Source organism: Mauremys reevesii, linkage group 1 (genome assembly GCF_016161935.1).
Source record: "Mauremys reevesii isolate NIE-2019 linkage group 1, ASM1616193v1, whole genome shotgun sequence".
Taxonomy (NCBI): domain Eukaryota; kingdom Metazoa; phylum Chordata; order Testudines; family Geoemydidae; genus Mauremys; species Mauremys reevesii.
The window spans coordinates 169,664,088-169,678,044 of record NC_052623.1 but is presented as its reverse complement, the minus strand read 5'-3'; the positions used below and the strand labels follow the sequence as shown (position 1 = coordinate 169,678,044).

Below are 13,957 nucleotides of genomic sequence, written 5' to 3'. Positions count from 1 at the left end.
TAGGTGGGGGAAAAAGCTTTAGACATCAGGATCTGGCATATTTTGATGTCCAATTTGGAAGACACGATTGCTGGTATATTATTACCAAGCTGGAGAGTTTTCAGATCAGGCAGAGCTGCAACAAGCAGCAGCCGAAAGAAGAGTGACGGAGATGGCACAAGGGCCTTCCATGCCTCATGAAAGGAGACCGGTCCCTACTTCTCCCCCACACCCGCCACATGCTTCATGTCGGGGCTTGTCACCTGACCCTGTCCCCAGAGGCTGCTCCGTACCCGCACACGGAGAAGTTCCCGTACGATCGCGGGCAGCCCCCTGGTTTGCTGCAGCCCAGTCCCTGCTAGCGGCCGCCCGTTCACGTGGTCGCTTCCTCCCCCCGCGCTGGCAGGGAACGAGGCGCCTCGGCTCTGAGCCGCCCGGCCCCGGGTAACGCCTGGGCGCGAGGGCCCGGGCGCGCGCGGCAGGGAGGGGGCGGCAGCGACCCCCCGGCTTCTCCCAGAGTAACGCGGCGCTGGCCGCTCCTGGGCCGCCCGGCCCCGTCAGCCCCAGGGGGCCGGAACAGCCTCGGGAGCGAGGGGAGGCCGCAGGCCGGGTCTCCGCGGAGGCCTCTGCAGGGCCGGGCCGGGCCGGGCCTCTCCCTCGCCCCGGGGCCGGAAGCAGCGGGGCAGGCGGCCGCGATAGCTGCTTCGTGACCCGCAGAACCGACTCCCGGGCCCGGCCTCCCCCCGCGCTGCCCGGCTCCCACCTCCTGGTTGAAGGCGTTCACGGCCTCCATGTTGGCGGCGGCGGCGGCTGGTGCGGGTGCCCGCGGCGGTGCGAGGCGCGCGGGGGGAGGGGGGGAGCTCGGTCCCGCTCAGGGGCTCCGCGCTAACATGTCCGTTCGGCGGCGGAGCTCTGCGCGCAGGCGGCGTCTCGCTGGCAGGGCCCCGCACAGATCGTCTCTCCCCGCGGGATGGCGGAGGGAGCCCACGCCGCGCACAGCACCCTGGGATCGCGTAGGCCTCCCGGCCCCGCGCCACCCACAGGAGAGAGCGCGCGCGCGGCGCGCTTGCGGGGATGTCACGTGACCACCCCCCCACACCCCGTTACTATCCCGAGCCCCGCCATGTCAGCAGCGGCCCCGCCCCCGAGGAGAGGGGAAATGAGCGGGGCGGGGGCAGATAAATCCCTCGCTCCCCCCTTCCCCCCCGTACGCGGGGTTGCCGGGTGGAGAAGGGGTCGGGTTCACCCCGCCGGAGGGGAGAGCGAGCGAGCTCTGCCCCCTCCCCGCAATGGGGGGAGGGGCCCCAGTGCAAGCCGGCCAGCAACGGCCCAGCGCTCCCGAAGGCACCGGGGGCTCGGCCTCTGCCTGCAGCTGGCCCCAGTGTCCAGAGACGGACAAGTGTCCCGAGGAAGGTGGCTGCCCAGCTGAACAGTGGTCAATGGGTTTAGCATTTGGGGAGCCCCTGGGCGCTGCGGCTGGGCTGGGCTGGGCTGGAGGCGTGTATGGCAATAGCGCCAAGTACGGCGGGGGCTGTGAGTAAGGTGAGCAAAGTGCCTAGGGTCACAGAGAGAGAGAGAGAGATTTGTACGTTTGGGCTTCCCAAACTAGGCTGGAGGCCCGTTTTGTGTCCCAAGTCGTCATGAGTACGTGGTCAGCAAAGGCTGTGTTTCAACAGGGATGTAAGTCTTTGAGCGACCATTGTGACTTTCTGTTGGATGCCTTTGTAGGGTTACCAAGGAAAGTACTAATGCCAGAGTATTGGAGAAGTCAGCATTTATTCAGAGAGACAGCGGGATGTTCTTCCTGACCCCACAGTATTCTTTTTAATGGGGGCCTCTTTTTTTCATCATCATGCTCTGGTTTTGCTAAATATCATGATTTTTATTGTGAGTTCCATGATATTTGGTGTTTTCTTAACACCCTAGCTCCTAAGAGTCAGCGGCTTACAGGAGAATCTCAGCTTTTTTTCTTTAAGCAACTTTCTAGCTCTCTGAGTTGAAAAGAAAAGCTGACTCAGAGCACCCTAAAAGCTCAGAAGCCAGAAGGAAAATAAATAGAACCCAACATTAATTATTTTAACTCAGGATTTTTAAGCCAATCTCATCATTTGGGGGGTGAAAGGATTGACCTATGATTTTTGAATGCTTGGTTGAGCAGTAGTGATTCTCTGAGACCCTTGCGTACCCATTGATCTTTTGGATTGTAAAGTCATACCCTGACTGAACAGACCTTTCCCACACCTGAAGAAGAGATCTGTGTAAGGTCAAAAGCTTGTCTGTTTCATCAACAGAAGTTGGTCCAGTACAAGTTATTACCTCACCCACCTTGTCTGTACAGACCTTGAGGGATAGTAGTTCATCTACAGATTCAGCAGGTGTGGAATGAAAGTGGAATGTACATTTGAAAGGCATAGGGCAAAGGGAAAGGTGATTAAAAATTAGAACAAACTATCAAGGGAAATGGTAGATTCCCATTTCTTGAAGTTTTCAAATCAAGACAGGGTGCTAGAAGTTTGAAGCCTGTGCCAAACCCTGTAGAACCCAACTACACATGTTTGGGTTCAGGTCTGGTATGAAAATACCTTGACATTCTTTGGCTTGGGTCAGATTTGGATTGTGAAGGAGGCAGGCCACCACCAGGCTTGGGAGAGTAAAGGAAGGATGATAACATTCAAATGGTCATACTGGGTCAGACCAATGGTCTGTCTATCTCAGTATCCCATCTCTGACAGTGGATGATGCCAGATGCTTCAGAGGGAATAAAGAGAATAGGGCAATTTAAAATTGCCCATCTCCTATCATCCAGTCCCAGCTTCTGGCAGTCAGAGATTTAGGAACTCCTGGAGCATGGGTTTGTGTCCCTGATCATCTTGTCTAAAAGCCATTGATGGGCCTATTGTCTGGGAACTTATCTAATTATTTTTTGAAATAGTTATACTTTTGGCCTCACAACATCCGCTGGCAATGAGTTTCATAGGTTGATTTTGCACTGTGCGCAGAAATACTTTCTTTTGTTTGTTTCAAACCTACTGCCTGTTAATATCATTGGGTGATCCCTAGGTCTTGTGTTATGCGAAAGGCTAAATAACATTTCCCGATTTGCTGTCTTCATGCCGTTTGTGATTTTATAGATTTCTATCATATCCCCTTCAGTCATGTCTTTTCTCAGCTGAACAATCCCAGTCTTAAATTTTCCTGGTATGAAAGCTGTTTCACACCCCTAATCATTTTCATTGCCCTTCTCTGCAGCTTTTCCAGTTATATCATTTTTTAAATGAGATTACCAGAAATGCACACAGTAGTTAAGGTGTGGGTGTGTAAGGGATTTACATAGTAAGACAGAAAATATCACAATGCCACTATCTATACCAGGGGTAGGCAACCTATGGCACAGGTGCTGAAGGCGGCACGCGAGGTGATTTTCAGTGGCACTCACACTGCCCGGGTCCTGGCCACCGGTCCCGGGGGCTCTGCATTTTAATTTAATTTTAAATTACGCTTCTTAAACATTTTAAAATCCTTATTTACTTTACATACAACAATAGTTTAGTTATGTATTATAGACTTATAGAAAGAGACCTTCTAAAAATGTTAAAATGTATACTGGCACATGAAACCTTAAATTAGAGTGACTAAATGAAGACTCGGCACACCACTTTTGAAAGGTTGCTGACCCCTGATCTATACCTTTCCTAATGGTTCCTAACGTTCTGATCACTTTTGGACTGCTACAGTATATCGAGTAGATGTTTTCAGAGATCTACCCATTATGACCCTGAGATCTTCCTTGAGTGGTAACAGCTAATTTAGACCCCATCATTTTGCATGTATAGTTGGGATTATGCAGGCCTGCTATTTACCAGGCTGCACGTGGCAACAGACTATATTGGTAAGGGGTGCAAGGAGAGTGTGGCTCACGATGCAAACTGCAGACACACACACACACAACTTAATCAATTTAAAAGTTTTATTGGGGATAATTACAAGGGGTAAGGGAGCAGTGTATGATTAGCTAATAGAGTTAATGAAACTTAAAACACACAATGACTAAAATATCTACTAACAATATTTATAAACAAAGATGCAGCATTTAGTAATAACTGATACTTACAAATACAAACCAACGCATAACGACCGGCAAACATAGAAGCTCTGTTTGAAACACGTGAGCTGAGAGAGAGGCTTCGAGGTGATCAGGCTCGGTTACGGGTATACACAGGATTAGTTTTTCTTTCTCCTCTCCCTGCCTGCACATGGCAGGCAGGCCATAAAGTACTGTGGAAGCCAGTAAATAATTAACAAGGATTTAAAGAGATCTTAATGGATGTTAGTTAGCAAGAGTCAGGCCATACTGTAACCTTAATGACGTAAGACTTGTAGGAGCAAAGATAGTGCGAGGCGACAGGACAGGAACTGTGTACAAAGTTATTATGACCTTGCAATCACTAACCAAAATGCAGGCTTGCTTTTCTTAGGATTGAGACAAATAAGATAAGACTTTTTGCTATGTATAAACAAAATGTAGTTGTTGCTTTTTACTGTCTGTATTATTGTTAGAAATTGTCTGTAAAAGGTATAAAGGCTTGCTGTGATTGTTTACCAGTTGAGAGACCTGTCCAGGACCCTGTGTCCTATGGCACTCTCTCCCTCCATTGTAATTACTGGAGAAATAATAAAGTATTTAATTTTGCTGCACCCAAACAAAAAGCGAGAACAAAGTTTTTCTTCAACAATTTGGGGGCTCGTCCGGGATGGCAACGCCCACGGACCCACAGACAACTACTACGGATCATTCCCCTTCGAACCCCATGGCGCCACATGAGAGGTATGAGACCTTTTGAAATCTCTATTGGGGTATCGGAGGAGGACTGTCCCTGAGGACGTCTGTCTCTCTGTTGGGCTCACGCCATCTGAACTTATTGACCTTGCAGCAGGATCAGATGCAAAGTGGTATTGGGGAGAGGCCCCAATAAGGTTAGTTTATAGCAGTACTGGGAACTGCTGAGTTGGCCAAGGAAATGCATAAGGTAATGCATTAGAATGCACCGGTGCTGAGGGGTTTTTACCGCCTCAAAAGGGGTTGTCATACCACCTCATGGTATTGGTCCGGACCAGGTAAAGATGCATCATGGTTTTAAAAAAAAAAAAAAAAGGAAGAAAAAGAGGCCTTGGTGTGTGTGTGTGTGTACACCAGTGTGAGTGGCTGTTACCGGGCTAGCCCGGTAACTAGTGGATCTTTAGGAGATCCGACCCACGGTGGGCTGACTCAGCCTGGCATAGTCCGGCGAGGAAGCTGCCTGGGTCTAGGAGTGTGTGAACCCATCTTCCCTCCCCTTTCCTTGTGAGTCTCTCCTGTGTGATTGGAAAATGGGTAAGGGACTGTCTAAATATTCCACCTTACCCCCTAAGGGTGCCCCAGCATATTACATGTACGTACATTATGGTCCTAAAACCTGCAGGTATTTAAATGATTGGAATCTGTACACGTGTGAAAATTCATTTAAACAATGCCCATTAGAAGGTACCTTCAATCTAGATAAGATCATATATCTCAGTGGAGCTTTAATCACAGAGAAAAACCTCTGACACAGTGTGAGCAATTTGTCTAGGAACGGGTTAATTTGAAATTCGGCTTAGCCCTGAGATAAAGGAGAAGTTGTTTTGTGTTCAAGGTCATGAATTAGTGCGGACTATGCTAAGTGCAAAGAAAACTGCTTTCAGCCCCAGCTGCTTGTGGAAAATAGAGGCACTACAAGTTACAGAATTGGAATTATATTTGCAAAGCTTAACTTCCCAGTGAGACATGTGTGAGTATTAAAGTGGTTTAAGGCTTGGGGCATTCATATTTTTCCTGAGTGATGTGGGAGTGTTCCCAATACTCTCCATTGTTGTTTTATTATTTTTAATGAAGCTTTAAAATTTGGATATATGGTGTGATTTCTCTATCTACCCCCCCCCAGTCATGCAATGTCAGTTTGATCACCTGACATAAGGGATAATTGGTAACAGAAATTTGTCACAGTTTGGTGAGCAATAGAGAATTGGGAAGCCCTGTAGAATTTACACCATCTATCTGTTTTACCCTTGTTATTTTATGTTTGCTTTGTTTGGTATTGTTTGGTATTATATGATAAGGATTGTATGGTTAAAGGTGAGCCCTAATAGAATAAGGAGACACTATTTGGTTTTGGTGCACTATTTAGCTTTGGCTCTGTTTTGTTTAACCGGTTACTGATGTTTTTCTGCTCTGTTCATTTGGGCATTGGGTGTGTGAGCGAAACTGAACTTCTCGTTCGTAATTCCTCAGGGTGGAAGCCATGTGTGCGATGAAGCTCTGAGGTTGTATTGAGATAATTCTGTCTCCCCCCCCCCCCCCCCGTAGCGGACAATATAATAGAAGTAGAAAAATTTGGTTTAGACTGTAATTTTCTTTGCTTTTTGTGTAATTTTCTTTTCTGTTTAAGTGTCAGCAGACAAATGGGTGGGTCTCTGGGTAGACCCCCTAAAGGGGTTTGGATTGTGTGTTAAGTAAATGGCCTTTACGCAATGGCCATGTATTTTTGCCCAGGTGGCAAGCCTTACTAGGGAGGACTCGAGTAGTTTGGGAGTAAAAATGTTTTAGGGACAAGACCAGAAGGGTGAGGGCTAGTTGTGAAGCCCACCCTCCTAGCTAAACTGGTAGTGCCTAGGATAGGGACGATTCAGCGAGAAAAAAGGATCGGGCCCAGGCAGGCGGGCAGCAGACAGAGAGATTTGGAAAACAGGTTGGAAACTTTTGAGGGTGTAGTGGAAAGAAGGAGTAAGTGAATATAAGCATGAGGATTTCAAATACTCAGAAGGATATTTGGAATGGTGATTTGCATTGGTAAAGTGGCTGTTGGAAGGAAAAAGCAATTGATTTTTAAGGGAAAATGAAAAATTGACTCTGTGTTTGCTGGGGGGAACAGCACTTTGAACTTTGTGAAAAAGCTAAAGAGAACAGTTTTTTGGTGTCTTTGACATGTTTGTGAATGAATTCAGGCAAAGAAATTATTAGATTGCACTCATTTGGCTAGGAACGATTTTGTTAAATCAGTTGAAGAATGTATACAGTGCTATGTAATGAAATTTTATTAGGCCCTACAGGCACTATACGTGGGGATGTTTTCTTTCAGTGTTTAAAAGCAGGAGTTAACAGTAAAACAAAGAACAAAGTTTTTCTTCGACAGTATCCACTATGACATCATAGAAGTGTCATAGGGGACGGGGCCCAAAACCTGTTTGTGTTCGTTTCTGATTGGCACAAGCGAAGTTAACACCATGTAGGGGAGCAGGTGCCTAAAAGTCTGGCTTCGCCCCCAAAAGGTGAGGAAATGCATATTGGTTTAGAATGCGTTCAACACTGAATGACAAAAGAAGAGGGCAATACTGGTATGGGCAAGTTTTACAGGATGCAGACAGGAACTCATCTCAACAACTCGGCACACCACTTCTGAAAGGTTGCTGACCCCTGATCTATACCTTTCCTAATGGTTCCTAACGTTCTGATCACTTTTGGACTGCTACTGTATATCGAGTAGATGTTTTCAGAGATCTACCCATTATGACCCTGAGATCTTCCTTGAGTGGTAACAGCTAATTTAGACCCCATCATTTTGCATGTATAGTTGGGATTATGTTTTCCAATATACATTACTTAGCACTTACCAACATTGACTTTTATTTGCCATTTTCTTGCCCAGTCACCCAGTTTTGTAAGATCCATTTGTACATCTTCGGACTTAACTATCTTAAGTAATTTTGTATCCTCTGCAAATTTTGTCAGTTCACTGTTCACCCCCCTTTTCCAAATCTCTCTCTGCTGTGAAAATGGACCACTTATTCATACCTTTGTTCCCTATCTTTTAATCAGTAACTGATTAAAAAAGACTTTCTTATCCCATGACTGCCTTCTTTACTTAAGAGTCTTTGGTGAGAGATCTTGTCAAAAGCTTTCTGAAAATACAAGTACTCTAAATCACTCTTGTCCACATGTTTGTTGTCACTCTCAAAGAATTTTAATTGATTGGTGATTCATGATGTCCTGTTAGCCAGGTTGACTCCTCCAAAACATATCACATTCATCAGTGTGTCTGATAATTCTGTGCTTTTACTCTAGTTTCAGCTAATTTGACTGGTACTGTACTGAAGTTAGGCTTACTGGCCTGTAATTGCCAGGATCACCTCTGGAGCCATTTTTAAAAATTGGCATTATATTAGCTAAACCCGTCCTCTGGTACAGAAGCTGATTTAAACAATAGGTTACATGCTACAGTTCTGCAATTTCATATTTGAATACCCTCAGAATTTTTGGGTGGATACCATCTGGTCTTGATGACTTATTACTGTTTAATTTATCAATTTGTTCCAAAGCCTCATCTGCTTTTACACCTCAGTTTAGGACAGTACCTCCAGATTTTTCACTTAAAATGAATGTCTCAAATGTGGAGATCTTCCCCATATCTTTTGCAGTGAAGACAAATGCAAAGAATTCATTTAGCTTTTCAGCAATGACCTTGAGTCCTCCTTTAGCATATCAATCATACGATGGCCGCACTGACTTTGTCAGGCTTTCTGCTTTTGATGCACTTTAAAAAAAAAAAATTGCTGTTAGTTTGTGTCCTTAGCTAATTACTCTTCAAATTATTTCTTGGCCTGCCTTATACTTTTACACTTAACTTGCCAGTTTGTGGTCCTACCTATTATCCTCACTGGGTGTTGACTTCCAAATTTTAGAAGATGCCTTTTTGCTTCTGCTGGCCCCCATTACTCTGCTGTTTCACCCTGGTTAATTCCTTTGGTCCTCTCATTGTCTCTTCAGATATGGGGTATACATATAGTCTGCACTTCTAGTATAGTGTTTTTAAATAGTCCCCATGCTGCTTGCAGGCATTTAACCCTTGTGACAGCTCCTTTTAATTTCCATCAAACAAGTGTCCTCATTTTTGTGGTGTTCCCCTTTTTAAAGTTAAATGCTACTGTGATGGGTTTGTTGGTATTTTTTTCACCTACAAAGAAGTTAAATTTAATTACATTATGGTCATTATTACCAAACGGATTAGCTGTACACACATCTTGGACCAGATCCTGTGCTTCACTTAGGACTAAATCAAGAATTGCCTTTCCCTTGTGAGTTTCAGGACTAGCTGCTCCAAAAAGTGGTCATTTAATGTGTCTAGAAATTTTATCTCTGCATCCCTTCCTGAGGTGACACATACCCAATCAATATGAGGATAGTTGAAATCCCCTGGTGTTATTGCATTTTCTGCCTTTATAGCCTCTCTAATCTCCCTGAGCATCTCACAATCAATGTCACCATCCCAGTCAGGTGGTCGGTAGTATATTCCTACTGCTATATTCCTATTGTTCAAGCATGGAATTTCTATCCATAGAAATTCTATGGTACAGTTTTACTCATTTAAGATTTTTTAAATTTATTTCACATATAGTGCTACTCCTCCACCAGCATAACCTACATCGTATTCCTATATATTTTGTATCCTGGTGTTGCTGTCTCCTGTTGATTATCATTGTTTCACCGAATTTCCATGATGCTTATTATATCAATATCCTCATTTTATGCCAGGCACTGTACTTTTCCCCCATCTTAGTATTTAGCCTTCCAGCATTTGTATATAAGCACTTGTATATTTTGTCAATGTTCATTTGCCTGCTTTTATGTGTTATATTTAAATAGGACTCTATTACATGTACTTTACTAATTTCTTTCCTATGCTCTTTACTAGGATATAGAGTTCCCCTTTAATTCATTCCCTAGGGATGCCTCTGCCTGTGTTCCATCGCACCTATAGGCGTTCCTCAAGCTCTTCGTTTAAAAAATCCTCTACAACCTTTGTAATTTTACATACCAGCAGTCTGGTTCCATTTTGGTGTAGGCAGTGGCCCTTATTCCTGTATAGGCTCCTCCTTTCCCAAAAGGTTCCCCAGTTCCTAATAGACCTAAATCCTTCCATCCACACTTTGAGACAGGCAGTTCTCTGTCTTCCAGGCTCCACTTTCGGAGATGGAAGCATTTCAGCGAATGCTACCATGGAGATCCTGGACTTTAATCTCTAATCTAGCAGCCTAAATTTTGCCTCCGGCACCTCTCTCCTACATTTTCGTATGTCATTGATACCTACATGCACCATGACCCTTCACTGCTCTCCAGCACTGCACATACAAAGTTTTGGATGATATAGAGCTGGGAGGGGTTGCAAGTACTTTGGCAGATAGGATTAAAATTCAAAATGATCTGGATAGACTGGAGAAATGGTCTGAAGTAAATAGGTGAGATTCAATAAAGACAAATGCAAAGTACTTAACTTAGAAAGGAACAATCAATTGCGCGCACACAAAATGGGAAAGGGCTGCCTAGGAAGGAGTAAGGGACCTTGGGGTGATAGTGGTTCATGAACTAAATATAAATCAACAGTGTAAAATTGTTGTAAAAAAGTGAATATCATTCTGGGATGTATAAGCAGCAGTGTTGTAAGCAAGACTCTACTCTGCGCTGATAAGGCCTCAGCTGAAGTATTGTGTCCAGTTCTGGGTGCCACATTTCAGGAAAAATTGGAGGAAGTCCAGGGGAGGACAACAAAAACAATTAAAGGTCTAGAAAACATGACCCATGAGGAAAGGTTGAAAAAAATTGGCTTGTTTAGTCGGAGGAGAGAAGACTGGGCAGGGATGGGACATTATAACAGTTTTTAAGTACATAAAAGATTGTTAGGATGGGGAGGAGGATGGATGAACAATTGTTCTTGTTAACCTCTGAGGATGGGACAAGAAGCAATGGGCTTAAATTGAAGCAAGGGAGGTTTAGGTTGGACATTAGGAGAAACTTCCTAACTGTCAGGGTAGTTAAACGCTGGGGTTGTGGAATCTGTCATTGGAGGTTTTTAACAATACATGTCAGAAATTGTCTAGTTATTATGTAGTCCATCATTGAGTGCAGGGGACTGGAGTAGATGACCTATTGAGGTCCTTTCCAGTCCTACACATCTGTGATTCTATACACTGGCTGGATCTCTCATGAGATCTGCAACCTTTGCACCTGGAAGGCATGTGGTTCTCCTAATCATCACAAACCCAACTGTCAATTCTTTATAACTGAATCCTCCATTACTATTACCTGGCTCTTCCTAATAACTGGGGTTCCCTCCCCAAGAGGGGCATCAATGTGAGGGAAAATCCATGACATCATCCGGAAAGAGGGTCCCAACTATGGGATTGTTTCCCTCTGCTCCAGCTTGATATTCTCCTTTCCTGAGACTTTCATCATCCTTAATAGCACAAAGAACAGGAGTACTTGTGGCACCTTAAAGACTAGTCTTTAAGGTGCCACCAAGTACTCCTGTTCTTTTTGCGGATACAGACTAACACGGCTGCTACTCTTAATAGCACAGACAGTATCAGACTGGGGATGTGACCATTCTATTGTATCCCTGAACGTCTCATATAATATACACCTCTCTCTCCCTTAGCTCTTCCAGTTCAGCTACTCTGGCCTAAAGAGCCTGTAATGCGTCTCTGAGGGCCAAGAGCTCCTTTCACCATAAGCACACATATGACACCTGCCCACGAGGCAAGTAATTGTACATGCATTCAATGCAACAAACTGGATAGCCCCCACTCTGCTGCTGGACTTCAGTCTGCATTATTTTTATTCTTGCAGGGGGGGGGGTTGTTTTATTTTGTTTGTTTTTTTGGTGGGAGGTTTAGTGGCCTAAGTTTAGAGTATGTTTGTTAGGTATATCTACCTCTCACACGCCCTCTCCAAACTCCCATGCAAAACTCCTCTTTTTTGCAGCTCCTGTTTGCTAGGTGGAGGCAGCTTAATGGCTCAGAACTTTGATGTTCTTAAAAGTTCTCATTTTATTAGGTTTATATCACTGACCCCCAAGAATGGAGGAGCTGTTGCAACTATACTAATGGTCAGGTGCTCTGTGCAATTTAATACAAATGTGCAATTGCTTTTTCAGTACCTGAACCACACTGGTGTGAAGAGGAGGCAGTTTATATATAAATTATATGAATAATAAAATCAGGTTCTATTGATAACTATATTTTTGACAGTTATACAATTGTCAGTACAGTTTAATAGCAGAAAGTCAACAATGAAAAGAACTCCTATATGTTTCAAAGATATGAATAGACCAAAACATTATGGTCTGGTTCCTGCTTACTCTAAAGCACATTCTCAACTTTGCACATGAGACTAGTTCCACTGAAGTCTTTGGACTTACTTATGTGTATAAAGTTAAACATGCACTTTAGCGTTTGCAGGATCGGGGCTAAAATGTAAAACATCAAGAATGGTAGATGATATACATATATGAGAAATACAAGGTAGGTGAAATATCTTTTATTAGACTAACTTCTGTTGGCCAAAGGGACAAGATTTTGAGCTTCACAGAGCTCTTCAGGTCTGGAAAAAGTAACCAGAGTGTCACATACATTACACAGATATATATGCGTGATCGTATGGTATAGCATAAAAGTTTTATCAGCATGAGTTTGGGATGTCTGCATTACTTATGACCCAGTCTGCCTGTAAAAAGCTCACTGTAGTTTTATTATTATTTAACATTTATGTTGTGATGACACCTAAAGGCCATAATCAGGTTAGGCCACACTGAGTCAGGTACTATACAAACATATAATAAATTACAGTCTGTGCCTCAAAGAGCCTGAAATACAATATGGCTTATGGAACATTTTACATAGCTTTAATGCCATATATTTTAGTTTAAACTTTTTTCCTTATTTTGATATAGTTTATCTGTGCTTTGGAAGCTTAGGATTCCCCCCCCCCTCCTTACCCCCTTCCCCCAATTCACACCTGTACATGTTGTTGTTGTTGTTTTTTTTAACACAGTTTCAGTCCGTGTGCTCATTACTAGCACAGGGATGACTATACTAAAGAAAATATGTATAGATACCTGGGTGTGAGTATGCTATACATAAATCACAGTTATCTGATGTAACAGAAAAATTGTTGATGCTTCATGACTTTTACTCATATTTCATCAGCAGCTGTAGGGCCATACTTCTTTACTCAAGCTTGTTTATTTCTGAAATAGTTCTCTGCATTTGGCATCTTTGCTGTCATTTTCTACCATAATGCAACTTTCTGCTTCATTGATCTTCAATTTACATTAGCATTGACATATATTATTATGTACGGTTCTTACCTATTTTTTTTGCAAAGTAACATTAGTAGTCTGATGTTGCAAGGTGCTGAGCAACCTAAGTTTTCCTTCGTGTCTTCTAAATCATTATGAGCATTGTAAGTCATTATTGACAAAATGATTGGTGATAATCATAAAAATGTTGTTTTCACGCTTTTCCTTGATTCTCCATATCTGCCTTTGATTGTTACTCTGAATCATTTGATAAAGAGCAGTTATATCCTGAGACATTGTCATCACTGTCACATTCTCATTTACCGGTGTAATTGATGGGGTATGAAGTTCTTGAGCAGGATTTCCTGAAATCCTATCTTCTAAAGCAGGCGTCGGCAACCTTTCAGAAGTGATGTGCCGAGTCTTCATTTATTCACTCTATTTTAAGGTTTTGTGTGCCAGTAATACATTTTAATATTTTTAGAAGGTCTCTTTCTATAAGTCTACAATATATAACTAAACTATTGTTGTATGTGAAGTAAATAAGGTTTTTAAAATGTTTTAAGAAGCTTCATTTAAAATTAAATTAAAATGCAGAGGCCCCCCAAGACCAGTGGCCAAGACCTGGGCAGTGTGAGTGCCACTGAAAATCAGCTTGCGTGCCGCCTTCGGCACACGTGCCATAGGTTGCTTACCTCTGTTCTAAAGTAAATATCAAAATCAGATGCATGCAGTGTTTAATATATTATTGTGATTTGTATTCTTTACTAACAAATATTATTGTATGTGTTTACAAATAATAAATATTCTGGGCCTGATTCTATACTACTTTA

General features: G+C 43.3%; 1 protein-coding gene and 1 long non-coding RNA gene across 16 annotated transcripts in view; one reads left to right on the top strand and one right to left on the bottom strand.

The window, feature by feature from the left end:
• The window catches only part of SCAF4 (SR-related CTD associated factor 4), a 73,679-nt gene extending 72,666 nt beyond the window's left edge, over positions 1 to 1,013 (bottom strand). The window contains exon 1 of one of the 3 annotated variants that reach the window (XM_039526612.1): positions 743 to 1,013. In XM_039526612.1, the coding sequence (XP_039382546.1) occupies positions 743 to 772 (30 nt within the window). In that variant the 5' untranslated portion in view covers positions 773 to 1,013. The remainder of the gene's footprint in view (positions 1 to 742) is intronic. The other 2 variants (XM_039526590.1, XM_039526601.1) reach the window with 2 other exon arrangements.
• The window catches only part of LOC120398883, a 43,194-nt gene continuing 29,729 nt past the window's right edge, over positions 493 to 13,957 (top strand). For 5 of the 13 annotated variants that reach the window (XR_005594777.1, XR_005594807.1, XR_005594788.1 and 2 more), the window contains exon 1: positions 7,262 to 7,323. This is a non-coding gene — a long non-coding RNA (uncharacterized LOC120398883). Of the gene's footprint in view, positions 793 to 1,390; positions 1,522 to 7,261; positions 7,324 to 13,957 lie in introns of those variants that run through there. The other 8 variants (XR_005594784.1, XR_005594795.1, XR_005594791.1 and 5 more) reach the window with 6 other exon arrangements.